Source organism: Chanodichthys erythropterus, chromosome 24, assembly GCF_024489055.1.
Source record: "Chanodichthys erythropterus isolate Z2021 chromosome 24, ASM2448905v1, whole genome shotgun sequence".
NCBI lineage: Eukaryota > Metazoa > Chordata > Actinopteri > Cypriniformes > Xenocyprididae > Chanodichthys > Chanodichthys erythropterus.
In genome coordinates, this window is record NC_090244.1 from 30,778,558 (window position 1) to 30,797,195 (window position 18,638).

The 18,638-nt window shown below is 39.5% G+C and overlaps 1 protein-coding gene across 2 annotated transcripts in view; it reads left to right on the forward strand.

The window, feature by feature from the left end:
- The window catches only part of LOC137015304 (protein inscuteable homolog), a 44,281-nt gene that overhangs the window by 13,600 nt on the left and 12,043 nt on the right, over positions 1-18,638 (forward strand). For both annotated transcript variants that reach the window (XM_067380179.1, XM_067380178.1), the window contains exons 2-8: positions 287-371; positions 6,224-6,575; positions 7,195-7,247; positions 7,325-7,448; positions 8,226-8,339; positions 11,122-11,247; positions 12,427-12,598. In XM_067380179.1, the coding sequence (XP_067236280.1) occupies positions 316-371; positions 6,224-6,575; positions 7,195-7,247; positions 7,325-7,448; positions 8,226-8,339; positions 11,122-11,247; positions 12,427-12,598 (997 nt within the window). In that variant the 5' untranslated portion in view covers positions 287-315. The remainder of the gene's footprint in view (positions 1-286; positions 372-6,223; positions 6,576-7,194; positions 7,248-7,324; positions 7,449-8,225; positions 8,340-11,121; positions 11,248-12,426; positions 12,599-18,638) is intronic.

Sequence of the window (18,638 nt, forward strand, 5' to 3'; positions counted from 1 at the left end):
ACTGCTGCCATCTACTGGAAAACAAACACTTTTACAAATAAAATAACATGAAATTTCACTGACAGCCACTAGATGGCAGCAGAGCATTACTCAAAGGCTCAATAAAGGCAGGTTGACTCTGTGTTTGCGGTGTGTAACACGATGCTCATGTTCTAACATCAGAGCAGCTTGAAGACTGTAATAATAGTTGTAGTGCGTACTAGTAGTTGTCAGTGTAACTGCTTCCTGCACAACATTTGCTCTTTATAATGGCTTGTGTTCACTCTGTGAATATTGTGTTTGGTAGGTGCTATGTTGAAGTAAGGAGGACACAAAATGGCGACGCCGCAGACTTCCAGACAGAGCAGCTACTCCTCAATCTCTGGAAAGATGTAAGTGATGTTTCATGCCTTATTATCAATCCAATCATCGTCCTTTTTTAGAACTTAAAAGAAAATAAGCAAGTAAGAATATCACTGAACAGTACCTGATTGGTGTCATGTCATCAAGCATACAGTATTGCAGTTGCAATGTGCAGTAATAGACAATGGCGTTGAGTCGTTGAGTGTGAGACAGGCTCAGATTGCAGGTCAGAGTCAGTGTAAATGACTGCATGTGTTTCTGTGTCTGACAATAATCAAACTTTCTCATGACCAGAACACATTTTTGGTCTATATCTTGTTTTTTCAGTTGGTCTACCTCCTCAGATATACACCGATCAGGCATAACATTATGAGCACTGACAGCTGAAGTGAATAACTCTGATTATCCCTGTTAGTGGGTGGATATATTAGGCAGCAAGTGAACATTTTGTCCTCAAAGTTGATGTGTTAGAAGCAGGAAAAATGGGCAAGTGTAAGGATTTGAGAGAGATTGACAAGGACCAAACTGTGATGGCTGGACGACTGGGTCAGAGCATCTCCAAAACTGCAGCTCTTGTGGGGTGTTCCCGGTCTGCAGTGGTCAGTATCTATCAAAAGTGCTCCAAGGAAGGAACAGAGGTGAACCAGTCATGGGCAGCCAAGACTCTGATGTGGTCCGATCCAACAGATGAGCTCCTGTAGCTCAAACTGCTCCAGAAGTTAATGCTGGTTCTGATAGACAGGTGGCAGAATACACAGTGCATCAGTTTGTTGCGTATGGAGCTGCATAGCTGCAGACCAGTCAGGGTGCCCATGCTGACCCCTGTCCGTGCCTCGACGGGATACGCTAAGAACAACAAGAAACCAAACACCAAAAGCATTATTCAGAGCGTACATTCATGCATGCCCATATAAATATGAATTGATGTGTGTGTGTAAATGAAGACAGCAGGCTGAACCGAAGCCCTGGTGTTTTGCGGCTCGTCGCTCCAGCAGACAGCAGGTGGAGGAGCGTGGCGTGTTGTGCTACTCATTCATGTTCACGGTGGCGCTGAATCATCGCGAGTTGAGTTTGCCTTCCACCCCTGATGAACAATTAGCATTGCACACGCCAGCGGTTCGGACAGGTGCTTGTCTGAGCTCCACTGGATCCTCCATCTGTCTACACACACAAGACTTACCTTACAGATACCGTCATCACAGATCCTTTCATCAAAAACCAGGCCACAAACCTCAGAATATGTTCATGTCAGTGTGTTAATGAATGTGAGTCACAGTAGCTTTGGGACGAACATGAATAATACAGGAGCTTCTTCTGACAGCTCATCCGAAAGAATCTTCCGTTTGACCAACAAGTGAAGAAACTGACATGAAGATTCAGACTTTTCTCCATATGCATCATCTCTGAGAAGAAAATGCCATTTTTATTCTGAAAGACGCTCCATTTCAGATGGTAAATATAGACACGATGTCTGACAAGATCAGCTGAATAATTGATGTGTGTTGGGTAGGAGCTCATGCTTTAATGGGCCAGGATGAGGAGTTTGCAGGTGTACTGTGACATAATGCGTAAGATAGAAAATACAGGGAAGTATTAACTCGATATATTTGTGTTGCGTTTTTCCACATCTTCACACAGAGTAGTGTCATACTAACGGCGATAAAACCCTTTGCTTTACACTATAAAACGTCAGAGACCGAATTCAGAATCTTCTTCAGCCATTTCTGAGGCGATTATGAAATGTTTCATTATGGTAGGAGTTGCTATGGCACATTGTGAGAGAAAATGTGACGTGTCCTCTGAACTTCTGCAGATAATATTAGCATCAAGACTGGTTGTTGGTCTGATTATCCACAGCGTCAGGACTGTGAATGTGTCTTCCTCTCTCTCAGGTGTGTTTACTCTGGAAATGACTTTAGCTGAATGATTCCAACCTCACTGAATAAAAGCGCAGCGCTTTCTGACCCCTGAATGGCTGGAAATGTAAATATTTGTGCTGGAGAGCAGCTTTTCCTCCACATTCATTCAAATAAACCCATTATCATGATGATCCATTCACAAGAGGCCTTTCTCGCAGAAGTTGTTTATGTCGGTTGATACTTTGTTCAAAATGGCCAGCTGTAATACACTGTAATAACGTAACAGTCATTTTTACACATTTCTGTACAGAAACAATAACAATTCTTAGTATATAACTATAGATATATTCAGCTTTTAATTTGCATAGCATGAATGCATGTACATCACATGTGAATATCTGCTGAAGACATACATCTATCTGCTATCATTGTAAATGCACACCAATTTTGTTTTTCAATTTGGCCTTCTACACACAAATCTGTGGGTCGTGACGTTTTCCTGTTCCTCTCGTTGCTGAACCTTGACACTCATTAGATCACATTGCCTTAGTGTAGGAGGAGAACACCTGCTGCGAAACACACTGGACGCTTTGTGTGTGTGTGTGTGTGTGTGTGTGTGTGTGTGTGTTTAATCTGAGGGACATTATCTCTGAACCAAACTCAATTGTTAATTAGACCTCAATATTGAGAAAGAAAAAAGACATTTGCTTGTTTACCATGTTAATGTTTGCACTGCCCTTATGTGCAATCTTTTGTTTCATCATTATTAATCTTACTATACTCTTTAAATAGTGTTTTCATATCTGTAGAACATTTAAGTTCTTGTAGCATTTTCCCCAAACACCGCACTGTTTTTCTTTACTATTATTTTTAATGACTATCTGTAAATATATTCCCCTCTGACCTGCGATCTGACCTCTGCGCTGACCTCAGATCAGGTAATGAAGCACAATCGGGGGTGTAGCAGCCATTATAGCTGGGGATTTCTGCATGCGTCCCATCTCTTATCATGAGGTAATCATCACCATGGGCTACTGTGTCCCCTCCGCTTAATTTAATTGGTCATTCAACCCATAGTGACTGGTGTATGTTAACAATACATCCACATGTGTGTACACTGACAGAAATATACATGCACATCGATCATTTAGCCAGATGCCTCTAATCAATAAGTTATTCAGCATGTTGGTGTAAACGGAAGGGCTTCATAAATGCAACTTGGGCTCATTGGAAACATGTGCCTCTACCTTCATTTTTGCACACCTATACACTCTAAAAAATGCTGACCGTTGGGTTAAAAAATGCATTTAAAAATTTAACCCAATGGTTGGGTTTGTCCATTTTTGACCCAAACTTGGGTTGAAACAACCCAGCATTTTTTAGAGTATACATACAATTCACTGCCATTTCCTGTTGAAATGAAACGCCAACAACTCTTATTCCTTTTCACACAAATAAAGACACGATAAAGACTTATTTTCACATGTTTGTCTTGCGCAATACTATGTTGTGACCTGTAATTACGTTTTGAGGTTTGCATCACATATGTGTGGCTTTTCTGATGTAGTAACGTGCTGGGCGGCTCATCTGGTACAGCAGTGCTCTTGTGATGTGAAGCGCTCCAGTATGAGGCTGCGTTCCAAAACTTAGGCAGTGACTTGTTGCCTTGCTGCCCTTTCAGGCAATGACTCTGCAGGCAGTGTTTGAGCATGAAGGCAGCTCACAAAACTGATTTCAGACAGACTTCTGAGGCAGCGTAACGATTTAATTATCTACAGAAAAATACAGCGAACTTTGATGAGAACTAAAATATTTAAAGGTGCCCTAGATTATGTTTTTAAAAGATGTAATATAAGTCTAAGGTGTCCCCTGAATGTGTCTGTGAAGTTTCAGATCAAAATACCCCATAGATTTTTTTTAATTCATTTTTTTAACTGCCTATTTTGGGGCATCATTATAAACGCGCCGATTTTATGCTGCGGCCCCTTTAAATCCCGTGGTCCACGCCCACGGAGCTTGCGCTTGCCTTGAACAGTGCCTTAACAAAGTTTACACAGCTAATATAACCCTCAAAATGGATCTTTACAAAGTGTTCGGCATGCATGTGGCATGCATGCGTCGGATTATGTGAGTATTGTATACTGTTATATTGTTTACTTCTGATTTTGAATGAGTTTGATAGTGCTCCGTGGTTAACGGCTAATGCTACACTGTTGGAGAGATTTATAAAGAATGAAGATGTGTTTATGAATTATACAGACTGCAAGTGTTTAAAAATGAAAATAGCGACGGCTCTTGTCTCTGTGAATACAGTAAGAAACGATGGTAACTTTAACCACATTTAACAGTACATTAGCAACATGCTAACAAAACATTTAGAAAGACAATTTACAAATATCACTAAAAATATCATGATATCATGGATCATGTCAGTTATTATTGCTCCATCTGCCATTTTTCGCTATTGTTCTTGCTTGCTTACCTAGTCTGATGATTCAGCTGTGCACAGATCCAGACGTTAATACTGGCTGCCCTTGTGTAATGCCTTGAACATGAGCTGGCATATGCAAATATTGGGGTCATACATATTAATGATCCCGACTGTTACGTAACAGTCAGTGTTATGTTGAGATTCGCCTGTTCTTCGGAGGTCTTTTAAATGAGATTTATATAAAAAGGAGGAAACAATGGAGTTTGAGACTCACTGTATGTCATTTCCATGTACTGAACTCTTGTTATTTAACAATGCCAATATAAATTCAATTTTTCATTCGAGGGCACCTTTAATAACTACAGTAGTCATTTTTAGCTAGAAATGATATCAGAAGTGGAAAATATTGATCAAAAACATACATTTACACACAAACTGACCAACAAACCCAACTTTCAGATGCCATCTTTCTATTTCTAGCTCAACTGTCACAGAATAGAAGCACAGGATTGTGGGATATCAAAGGCAGCAAAGGATACATCTGTGCTTCTTTCAAAAATCAATCAGATGAAGGCATCTCAGGAAACAGGAAGTGAAACTAACTTTGGATTTGGATGTGCCTTGATGCCTTCCTACCTTGAAACGTGTCCTCCGAAGGCAGCATTTTCCAGTTTTCAGATGCAGCCTGATTCTCCTGAAACACGAGGCACATCAAATAAGCTCAGAGACTTGTAGAAGCAAGATAAAATGGCATGGTTGCTTCAACAAATGTGTTTTTATTGTGTTGTGAAATGTGTAAGTCGTAATGAAATTTTGCAGAAACAAGCATGTTTCAAGCATGACTCAGCCATCTCACATCGCACAATCTTATTAACTGATATCTCCTGAACTGCCATTACCTTTAGCACACTATTCAGTGCCTTGCAGTCAGTTTCACGGGTTAAGGTTAACGTGTAGGGTAGGTTTAAGGGTTTTAGTTGTAGCATTGTAAGAAATCCTCACTGTGATTGACATGACCAATGAAATCTTTAGAGTTGGCTACGGGGTGGAGTTTGTGCTGAACTGGATCAGGGGGAAAAATCATGCATGCGTGTCATGTGCCTGTCTGTCAATGGGAGGAAGCCACGCCCTATTTTGGATTGGAGTTCCCACCCCCATTTGGAGATCTTCAGGCTGCAGCTATACCCCTCTCAATCTGGTTTGCCTAAACTAATTATATCTCCACAGACCCCAGAGGAACATGTGTGTAGAGCATAGAGATTGCTGGAGTACCTCTGCCTCTGGGATTCATTGGCATCCCATGATTCACTTCTGATCACAGACCTTGGTGTCAAGTTTGAGACAATGTTGAGGTCTCTCACATAACTCTAGATGAGGTTTCAGCAAAACTCCCTGTTTCATCACTTTCTTCTCTATTTCATCATGTTCCTAACGCTATTCTCGCTTCCCTCATTACAGTGAATCTCTGAAAACAGGAATAGCTTTAATGACCCATATTTTCACAGACTGTATAAAGACTTCTCAATCCAGTGTATTTTACGGAGTTGCTTCAAAGGCTCATGTCCTGATGTGGTGCTGTGTGTCCGTGCAGCAGGACGCACGCCATACATGTGGACTCCGTGCAGCGCTGGATGGAAGACTTGCGGCACATGACGGAGGTGGAGTGCATGTGCGTCCTGCAGTCGAAACCCATCGGCGTGGATGAAGACGCTCCAGGTGAGCTCATCGTGTCGGCCGTGGGCGAGCACGTGACCCGGGATAACCTGCAGACGCTGCTGAAGAGGGCGCTGGTGGTCAGCACGGAGCTGGGGAAGATGTTCCAGCGGCTGGAGAAGCGGCGCTGGCAGCGGGTCCACAGCACGGCCGTCAGGGTCAACTGTCACGTGCGCTCGCTCATCCAAGAGTACAGCACGGCCAGAAACGCTCCGGCAGACATGCAGAAGGTGCCGTGACATCTCAAAACTTTAATCACATATAACAAACAGGTTGTACTGATGATATGTTTTCTGGTTATAGTCACAGAAATTGCAGGGGTATGAACCCAGCTATCAGAAATATATTCTAAGAACATTTGGCTGATGTTCCCATTAAGTTATTTCTGAATGTTCTCTGAAGGTTATGAAACAAGCAGTTACATTTCAGAGATAAAACATTCCATGAACGATGTATGAATAATGTTTTTGTGCTAACGTTTTGAGAATATTGTTAAAGAGCAGATAACTTTGAATGAACATTCTATTAATGTTAACTGAAAGAACCTTGCCAGACCATTGACCAAAGTTCTGAGAGCATTTCCTTTTAGCTAAGAAAGCATTTATGATTCGTAAATGGGCAATTCACGTTTATATTTTTATAGCGCTTTTCACAATATTGTTTTGAAACAACTTTATCGAAAATGCATGTTTCACAGAATATTATTTGCATCATATTTAAGGTCTAACCTATGGCTAAAAGTTATGCTCAGAAAATTTCTATTTGTGTAGATAATGTTCACACCCTGCAGGACTTGATATTGTGAAGTACTGAATGTTTGATATTGTATGTGTTCATCTCTCGTGACAGTATGAGAAATCTCTGCTGGAGAAGTGCATGGAGCTGAACGTCATTACAGAGAGGTGAAGAACAGCATCACACACCTTCTTCATCATCTTACAGCTCTAATCCTAAAGATCTGACATCGTTTCTTCCTCAGGTGTCTTCATACTGAGGACGAATACTTCCTCAAATCCATGAAGGAGGCCATTCACGAGATCCTGACTGACGTCAGCGACTCCTTCAGCCACATGATTGACATGGCACTGGCCAATGAGATTCAGGTAAGAGTGGCCTTATGGTCTTCATTCTTCATTAGATTCACTGCATTTTAATATGTGCTTCCATTATTTTGGTTACAGCTTCAGGATTCATGAATTATTATTGAGTAATACTGAATAATTTAAAGAGGACCTATAATGCCTCTTACACAAGATGTAATATGCGTCTCTGGTGTCTCCAGAATGTGTGTGTGAAGTTTCAGCTCAAAATCCCCCACAGATCATTTATTATAGCTTGTCAAATTTGCCCCTATATGGGTGTGAGCAAAAACACATCGTTTTTGTGTGTGTCCCTTTAAATGCAAATGAGCTGCTGCTCCCGCCCCCTTTCCAAAAGAGGGCAGAGCTTTAACAGCTCAACAACAACAAAGCTGGAGAATCTCACGCAGCCAAAATGACGAAAGTGTTCAGCCTTACATTGTTCAAACTGGAGTCGACACTGATGGAGAGACTCAGGAAGAAGTTACAACTTTTAGACTAACTAAAGTGAAAAACGTGAAATCATAATCAAGGACCATTTTAATAACAAATGATTTTCACATTTGTCTAAAAATTGCAGTTCTAATGCTAAAAAGTTGATCAGATGGGTTAGGGTTATGTTTATTTATGTTAGTTTCACTGTATTTTAGTTTGGTTTTGTTCTGTTCCTGTTTACTTGATTTCCCAGTCATCGTTAGTTTCTTGTAAAATAAAGTGTTTGTGTTGGATTCTCCCTGTCATCGTGCGCTCATTACAACCACCGTTTGTGACATTAGTGACATTTATTTTCTTTTTTCACAGATCCTGATCCGTCAGATTGAGGATTCTGATAATGTTTTTGCCATCAGCACTGCCATCAGTAACCTGCTGTCTTTAACTCAGGACGGGCCGCAGCTCTGCAGCATCATCGCTAAAGTACGTTAACACACACACACACACACACTGCTGTGATCATGTGATCAGCTCCTTCTGGCATCCCCTCATCTTATGTAATGCTTTCACTCATTTGCATTTGTTCACATTTTGTTTCTGTTTAACCAAATTTGTAATAAAATGCAGATTTGTTCCAGCTCGGTCCAGATCAGATGGAGATCATATGTGCTTCATACCACACATTTATCTCAGCTGGATTCATGTCTGGTTCATTTCAGGCCACTAACTTTGTTTTCCAAGCCATTCCTATACAGATTTAGTTTATTTAATCAGTTTGTTCTTATTCACCACTCACACAAGATGAAATCATATTTACATTATGCTTCAGTAACATATTTCAAATCAGCAATAGAGTTTATCTTGATAAAAGGCCTTTATTTTTAGCATGGATCTGGAGGGTTTGGTCTCTGATGTCACAGCGAACCGCAGCTCATGTCCATTAGTCGTCTGGTTTTCCTGGTGTGTTTCTAATCAGATCGATACTGTCCCGCTCCATTAGCGTGCTGCATTGATCACGGCGACTGTCGTGTTTCTGGCTCTCTTCCTCGGCTGCGTCACGCGTCTGTATGAGGATTGACTACCGGCCGTTTACCAGCGGCATCTGAAGCCATCGCTCACTTCTGTCTGCCTTAATAGATCCACATGTTAAAGATCTGTCAGCGCTTGTGCTTCTCACTTTCTGTTTCATCTCCTCTCATTCCTCTCGTTTGATTTCAAGCATCCAATACAATAGATTTGTTTGAAAATGTTGATTTATAAAGAAAACAGATATGTTCCTAATTCTGTATGAATTTTTGTGTCATCCACTGCTATACATATAGGAATTTACTTCAAATCTTCTTAAAGTACAGTTAAAGGTGTAGTTCAAGGATAAAAATGAATACCTAAATAGGAACATAGTAGTGTACTTAAAGAGCAAAAATCATATATAAATGGTAAACTATAAGTATAATGTCAAGTTCACTTAAAGAAAACTTCACGTATAGTTGTTTACTGAAAATTTACTTCATAGTGTACTTACATAAACTAAAAATGTGCTACATGTATTTAAACTATCAGTATACTTGAGTTGAAGTACAAACAAAAATCATAGTCATAAACTAGTTGTGTACTCAAAGTTTACTACTGTTACACTTTTAATACTTTTATACACTAAAAAGTGGACCAGTTTAGTCCCAAGTACACTTACAAGTATAAAGTATACTTAATAAAATGAGCATGAAGTATACTTATTTTTTGTAAGGGAAAACAAAAATTGCACTGAAAAATGGACGTCCTTTCCAAACTAATTCAGTCAAGATTCATCTTGCTCATTGATCGATTTCCTAGACAAGCAAAGAATTATCAATTTCCTTACATAAATAAATAAAACAAAGCTACGAGCTGCAGTTTAAGGCTTTTAAGCACATGCATAAAAAGATATTATGTTTTAATGAGCAAGCCTGTAACCATCTCCATCATAGATGGAAAAGACCATTTACAGCAAATACAGGCAATTTATCTTCGGAAATATTTGGTTTATAAAGTTTTTTAACAGTTATCGCGGTTGAGCTAAAAACATAGGACTAGTCGGCAAAGTTGGTTTTTGAAATAATCTCCAATATTTACCAACGATTCGATGGACAGCAGCGGTCTTAGAGACAAAGTTGCTCAGAATTTTTTTTTTCTCAGAAAGGTTGCGCAAAATTTCACACGATACACAATCCTTTACGCACGTGGCCGATTTCTTTCTAATTTCTCACAGGCCTATAGGGCTGTGAGTCAGGCAGGCCCAGTAAGTTTCGTTCCGATCGGCTGCCCTAAATTTCACTGGCCAACAGCGGACATGTTTTTTGAGATGCGTCAATGTCCTCAGACACGATCATGGCACCTCGGACGAAGACGCTGCATGCCAATTTTCAAGTCAATCGGACTAACAGTGAAGTAGTTATAGCCGTTTTTATGTTTTTTTGCTGTTATAGCACCACCAAGTGGCCAGTCCTGGTTCACGCGGCCACAGAATGAGCTCTTATATACTGTAGCTGTGCTGAGTTTGGCGAAAATATCTCATTCTGTTCACGAGTTATAGCCATTTTAGTAAAAGTGGCTCCTCCCACTGCAAACGTTTTGGCGCCCCTTAGAGACCGTGAATCGAAATTTAAAACTTTTTTCTTCCCAGAGAATCTCGCTGCACTGGTTTGCTACAGATCAGACCAAAAACCTACGACTAGTTCGCAAAAGTATTTTTTTCAAAAAATCCAAAATACCTGAAAATTTCACTGAGTATTTTGATGAGCAAATCTGGAACAGTCTGTCACTTGCCAAGATAATAATCAGAATAAACATGATTATGATTAATGTTAAAGAAAGGAAAATAAACATATAATAGCTAAAAAAAAAAAAAATGTTCTTACTAATGTACTGCACAAAATCATTCTTCAGTAGTTTGTTTTTATTACTGATTGTAAGATGAAATAAAGCATGTATTTTAAACATGTTGACATGAGAGAGCTGAAGTGTGTTTGTGAATGTGCTGCAGACTGAGCCTCTCATCACATAATGAAGCTTATTCACATAATGACAGTGGTTAGATCCTCGCGCAGGCATTTTCTCTCTAGTGCCGACCGGCTTCTGTCATCCACAGTCCTGGGTTAAAGGACACTGATCTAATGTCTGAGAGACACACACACTCACACACACCTGATGCACACACTCAAACAGCACAAAGATGAGTTATTACTGAGCTGTAACTGAATGAAGAGAGTTTCTCTGCTGTTCTCCACAGGAGGGTGCTGTGGTGGCTCTGCTGAAGATCTGCCGGCAGGACTGCTTCAGTTCTCTGTACGCTCACGCGCTCAGGACCGTCGCCTCCATCTGCTGTGTGGAAGAGGGCATCAGCCAGCTGGAGAAGGTATCCGTTTCCCAGCATGCACTTAAAAGGAGCCAGATGTGAGTCTCCGAGAATGCAGTAGCTCTCCTTTCATGATGATTCTGACCATTCATTTACTTAGATGATGATCAGACTAAACATTTATAACATTAACAGTAAAATCTGTGAATGTGGAAAGCTTAGAGCCACATTAAACACTCTGACTAACTGATTTATAAACAGACCACAGAGGTTTGGCCAAGAACATCATGATGTAGAGACACACATTCTCCTCACGAGTCCAGAGACGGGGATGGAAGATAATAAACTCTCGCAGACACAGATGTTGGTTATCTGAAGATCTTCCAGCTGGGAAAGAACGCCACAAACACCAGCTTTATCTGTTACATGTTTACGTCGAGCTTGTACTGATTTCATGAGCTTCCTGCTCTTTTCTTTTCACATGTTAGCAGAGATGATTATAACACTTATTTAGCCTCAAACCAGAGTTATTGTAGTTAAATGAAACTAAAACCATAATTTAATTCTTGAAATAAATTTTTAACTGAAAAAAATAAAAAATAAAATAAATATATGTATATATATATATATATATATATACACACACACACAGAAAATACTAAAACATGAATTAAATTTAGAATGAAAATGGGAAATAAATTCTAAAATCAAAATATTAATCAAATCTCAATGTTACTAAAATAACAGCTCAATATAACGCCTAGTTTAACTGTATCCGACTGAAGTTATGAATATAATTGAGTATAGTATAGTAATGACTGCTATCATGACAGAGATGTTTGAGGCAGTGTTATGCTATCAGACAGCCCAAAATAATTCAAAACATACAGTATAACTATAAGCTTTTAAGTGCTTTTTTACTAAACTGTAATTGTCTTTAAAACGTATATTTTGTGAGCAGGTAGAGGATTGAACTGTATCTGACATGGCCAGCGTGTGTTATTATCCTGTCTCAGTCTGTGTGACAGCGCCACTGTGTGGTGATAGATTATATGAGCACAACTGCATTCTGAAACTGTAGATTACTGTACGTCTCAGCATGAGTTTAATTCAGTTCATAAATCATAAATGTCTGTACTCCATACGTCTGTATTTTCAATCAGGAAAGACTGAATAACCTTAGGAAAACAGTGAAATGATGCAGCTGAAGGTCAGAGGTGTGTGTGCTGTGTTGGTCAGGTGGACGGGATCCTGTGTCTGGCAGACATCCTGACGGACGGCACGTGTGCGGAGGCGACGCGGGCGGAGGCGGCGGCGGTCATGGCTCAGATCACCTCCCCTCATCACAGCTCCACACAACACCTCGCCAGCTTCCTGGAGAGCATGCAGGACATCGTCACGGCCCTCATCAGTGAGTGACAGCGGTGCAGACGTTCACAGCTGAGAAATGACAGGATAGGACATGACAAAACACATATAATCAATGCTCTTTCATCAGTTTATAACAACATAAATATTAGGGCTGTGAGACAGTGAGCTCACGAGACGAGACACAGTATTTTTAAAATCCTCGATGAAATTCATGACTGGAAAAATAGTCTGCAGGTGTATTTGAAATATTTAACTAATCATCTTGTAATGAATGTCATTTCAGTTCTACTTTCTGAGTATGAATTATCATATGCAGTAAAAGACAACAATACTCAAGCACAGTAAAAGGTTTCACCACAAACTCAACTGACTGACTTCTCTTCTGTATGATTTCAGTCCCTTCAGATCTTACTGTACATGATTTATGAGCTTCTACAACCTTTGACCTCCTAACTGAACTCCTTTCACAAAGAGATTATAGGAATAAAAACAGTATAAATAAAAATGAATAACACAGTTTTCTTAGTCTTATTAAGTGCAAACAATAATCAAAGTGCTCAATATCCAAAGTGCAAGACCAAATCTAAGAGATGGTTACCACTGCACAGCTAGCCTAAGATCGCTTTCATGTTATTTGTACGCATCAGGGAGCCGCTTTCAAAATGCAGGGTATTGAAATTGTGTCTGAATGCTCGCATTTTACTTTCGCTTTCACGATCACGCATGTTCTGTGAATAGGGAGTGGTGGTGCTGAGCATGCATGCTGCAAGGCAAGACATTAATTTTTTCATGCTGTGCGTCTGTTGGGTGTGTGTGATTCTTAGGTGCCGTCTGGAGGGGGCGTGGCCGACACACCTGACACTTGTTGGATGTGGAGTTAAATGCCACTGAGACTGGTTGTGTGGGAGCTTTTGTTGAATGGTCGTCTGGTTCCAGTATGGCGCTTGATGGCCTGCGTTACGTGTCCTGCCTGGCCCTAAAACGCTTCTTTATTTCTGTTATATTTATGTCTTTCTTGTGTAAATTAAATGTTTCTGCAAAGAAATGTCTAGTCTCCTACTTGTTGCAGCCTAAGAGCCGGCTGTAACAAATGGGGGCTTGTCCATAAATTTAAAACGAATGCGTTAATCATGTTTACTGTGATTTTTGTTTGATTAATTTAATTGTGTTGGGATAAAGAAATCAGTAATGGTAGGAGACGGACGCAACAATCAAAGCAGTTTGTTCACATTTTCATAGGTAAGTGTGGGTAGATTACAAGATGAGATTTGATTCATTCCCCTGTTAGGCTTTAGCAACGCTTAGCGTTGGTTTGTTGTTTTTGTTTTTTATTTTTGTGCAGACTCCTGGGTTGAGTACATGGCCATGGTTTGTGGATTGGGCAGATTTGCTCACTTCTCGGCCAGCGGTATTTGTGCTCAAAAGCGCTCGACTCTGGGGAGTTGCATGAAGATTAGGTTTAGGAAGTATAGTGGGGAGGTATGGGTGTAGTGTAGCAAGGGGAATTATGAATTATTTCTCATCTGTATTGACCATATTTATTTTTGTGTGCCTGTGAATTTGTGAATTGGAAATTTAAGAATGCCATGCATTGGAGATTTTATTAAAGCTCCGTATGAGGGATTATTAAATTCGTTAGATAAAGGGCAATTGTGGGAACTTGTGGAACATTATGAGATTACAGAATTAGATAAATGCTCGAAAAAGAATGAGTTAAAAACGGCTTTGAAAGCGAAGTTGAGTGAGAAAAATATTTTGTCCGTTTCGGATTTCGGGAAGGTGAAGGAACACATGGATATATTTTCAGGTTTATCGTTTGATCAAAAAAAAAGAGATTTTTGAAATGCAGCAAATACATGATCGAGAGATGGCTAAGGTAGTTAAAGACCGTGAATTTGAATTGGAAAGATTAAAAATGGACGATATGCTTAAATGACGCAAAATTGAATTATTACAGCTTAAACATGCTCAGCAGTTGGAATCCGAAAAGTTGTCAAGGGAATTTGAGTTACAAGTTCACCGGTTAAAACTGATCGGTGAAGGTAAATTAGCTCCTGAAGGTGCACCTCTGAATTAAAGTTTTTTGCGTGCATTCGATGTGGTATGTAACTTAAAGTTGCTCCCAAAATTTAATAAATGCGACCCGATGTTTTTTTCTCCTTGTTTGAGAGTATTGCGGAGGAACGTAATTGACCTGTTATGGATCGTGTAGTGATGCTTCAAAGTGTCATTACAGGGAGAGCACAAGAGGCTTATATGGCACTTACGGTGGAGGATCGAAAAGATTATTATTCAGTCTACCATTCTGAAGGTGTATGAATTGGTTCCAGAAGCATATCGCCAGCGCTTCAGGAATTGGCGAAAAGGAGATCGGCAAACCCATGTAGAAGTGGGAAGGGAGCTGACTGTGCATTTTGATCAGTAGAGCGCTGCGTCGAATGTAAGTACTTTTGAGGAGTTGCAAGATTTGATTCTATTGGAGAAATTTAGAAACATCGTTACTGACAACATTGCTACGTATATCAATGAAAATAAACCCAATATCGTTGCCGAAGCCACGGTATTGGCGGATGAATTTATTTTAACCCATAAAAGTGGATTTGTTGATGCTGGCATGCAAACTGAGATTGCGAAGTAAAAAGGTCAATTCTGCTCCTGCATTATTAGTGGAGACATTGTCTGCTTCAGTAAATTTGGAAGTGCTCCCCGACTCTGTTGAATTAAAAACTCTTGAGACCGATTCTGATTATGCTCCATTTATTACTGACGGTTTTGTGTCTTGATGGTATTGACAAAGTACCAGTTAAGATCCTGAGAGATACTGGGTCATCTGAATAATTCATTTTAGAGTCTTTTCTGCCTTTTTCTGCTGCCTCAAGTGTGGGGGAAAATGCATTGATAAGGGGGATAGGGCTGCAGACCTTGTCAGTTCCATTGCACAAAGTTAACCTAAAATCTGATTTGGTCGAAGGAGAGGTAACATTTGGAGTGCGTCCATCATTGCCTGTGAATGGTGTTTCTGTAATTTTGGGGAATAATTTGGCAGGGGGCTGAGTGTGGAGAGATGTTGTTCCTCCACCTGTACTTTCGTTTATTCCATTAACCCTCTGGAGTCTGAGGCTGATTTGGGGCCTGGAGAAGTTTTGACATGCCCTGACATTTGTGCTTTTTTCAGTTGTTCATAAACACATTAATGACACAAGTATCATTACACTGTATTCAGCACAAACTAGGCTACCATAATATGTAAGGAACATGTATGTACATGTTTGTGTTTTTGAAGGAATATGTTTATGCGTGGTTATTGAAAAAACAAAAAACTTAAGTCACTGAAATAAGGCCAAAAAAAGTATATTAAATCTGTGTTCACAAGACTTCTGGGTATTGGAGGTTGTAGACTAGAGTTTTTGCTTCAAATTATATAAATATTATGCTGCCTACTCCTTCATATAAAACAATATATTGATTTAGTTTTTGTAAGACACTTTTTGTCAAGAAACACAGTATGCGTGGAGGCGTGAATCATCATGAATAATGGGTCATTTACACATGAAAAGACAAAAGAATCACATAATAATGACCTGAAATGACTTGCATATTAATGAGGCCTTTCAGTCAGGTAGGCTGTGAAAAAAACCCTCTGTAATCATGTCTCAGCTCAATTTAAAATAATGGTATTTTATTATATTCTTTAAAATATAATGCATTTCTGTGATGCAAAGTGTCTGAACAATTATGTAACCTCTATGGCATTTCATATAGGCTTTTAGCTTAAAAGCATGCACATTTGGGGAAATATTGATGGATTCTTACATGTTTATGTCAATATTCTATACAGAGGAGTAATATTTAGGGGCCAAGCCCCGAAGGGGCTGTAGCCCCTATTGTAATTGTACGTTTTCCCTTTTATTATTATTATTCTTCCTCCCGAATGGGAGTCTATGGCAGCCCTATCAACGGAACATGAGAAAATGATGAAATTTGGCACAGTTGTAGAGATGCTCATGAATAGTGATTGGACCAAATTTGGAGTCTCTAGAACCAACTATACCAACTATAGCGCCACCACCAGTTCAAAATTTCAACATTCTAACGGTTTTAACATTTGAACTCTTTGTCATAGAAAAATTAAATTTAGTTCATCTGATTCGTCTCTTCATGCTGATGCTATTCAACTTCTTACATTAAGTCTCCACCCATTACAGTAGCGGCCATTTTGAAAAGTACAGTATTTGTTTTTTTCGCTTCTCCTCCTTCAAAATTTGTCCAATTTTGTCCAAACTTTGATCAGGTGATCTTTGGTCTGAGCCGCACAGAAATGACTGAACAGATTTTTTTTATTCATCTTTGTTCAAAAGTTATGATGTCACGAAGTTAACGAGGTTGACCCAAAATTGCTATAGAGGCTGTATCTCGGCCAAACTTTGAGCAATCGAAACTAAAATTGGTACACTTGATCAAGACCATGATCTGAGGTTCCATGCCAAATTTGGGAACAGCGCCACCTAGAGGTCATGAGATCTGAAAAATGGCTATTTTGGCCAATAACTTTTGAACACTTTATTAGAAAATCAAGATCTTGGTGTCTATGGATTCCCTGTGCCATGCCGAATCCGAGGATATCGAATTCGTCAACATCGGATGAACCACGTGTCCGCCATTTTGAATTTTGTCATAAATTGCAATAACTTTTAAACAATTTGACATATCTTCACACAAATTGGTACGTATGACCTTTAGAAGGTCCTGAAGGTACCTGAGAAGTTTCAACACAGCGCCACCTACTGTTCCACAGATGTAATGATTATTGCAAAACCACTTATAACTTTTGAAAACACTTTCCAAAATGTGTATGCTTTATGTCATTTTATTCCCTGGCTTATGCCGATTCCGACGATGTGTCATTTGTCATTTTCCTTAAATGTACCTGTCTGCCATATTGAATTAAATCAAAAACAGTTTTTTCGCTACTCCTCCCACAAATTTTGGTCAATTTTGTCCAAAATCAGCTCAGATGATCTTTGGACCGAGCCGCACAGAAATGACTGAACGGATTTTTGATATTCGCTACCATTCCCAAGATATTCATCTCTGAATGTGACCTTGCTTGTGTTTGTTGTCTTATGCTAGTTAGCTTAGCATGCTAATTGCTTAGCATGCTAACCAGTTGTCATTCTCTTTAATGTGGCTCTTCAGTTATCAAGTTAACCATGAGCTTCATTAGCATTAAGTTAGCTTAGCATGCTAATATGGTTAGCATGCTAAGTAATGCTTTTTTTGTGAATTCTTTGTTAGACTAAAAGGTTTCTTCCACAGTCTGTTGAATGTGCATCCTCAAGTAGCTCAATGTATAAAGCCAGTTATCTGAAGAGCCCTGTATCCGAAGTTAGTGGGTTCGAATCCCAGGTGGAGCGGTTTTATAAAATAGTGTGTTTTGATTCCTTTACTGCCTCTTGGATTAGAAATAAATGCTTTTTGTTTCATGCTGTGTTCATTTTCATCTAAGCTTATGTACATTCTGAGTTCATTCTTGACCGTAATTCTGAACCAGCTGTTTCATGTTTGTTCATTTTCTGCTGTTTTTCCTCTTCCTGCTCTGTATTGCACTACAGCATGATGAGCTGCAGAATGATCTAAAGTGCAGCTTTATAAGAATTCTTCATTTTGAGTTCATTTTCACATGAACTAATAAACTTCGGCAGGTGTGGAAACATTCACTTGCACAGTGGTGCAATGAGATGAGAAATGGACCTTGGACCCGGAGGTCGTGGATTCAAATCTCGTGTGGGGTTCCTTTATACAATTGTGTGTAATGAGTCATTTTGATACCTTTTTTATCCAAATAAGGATTGTGCTAATCTTTATTCCTCTTCAATGAGATACAAGTATTTTAGTTCATTCCGTGTTCATTCTCTGAACTTCTATTGATTTTCATTAGGGGCCAAGCCCCAAAGGGGCTGTAGCCCCTATTGTAATTGTACGTTTTCCCTTTTATTATTAGGGGCCAAGCCCCAAAGGGGCTGTAGCCCCTATTGTAATTGTACGTTTTCCCTTTTATTATTATTATTCTTCCTCCCGAA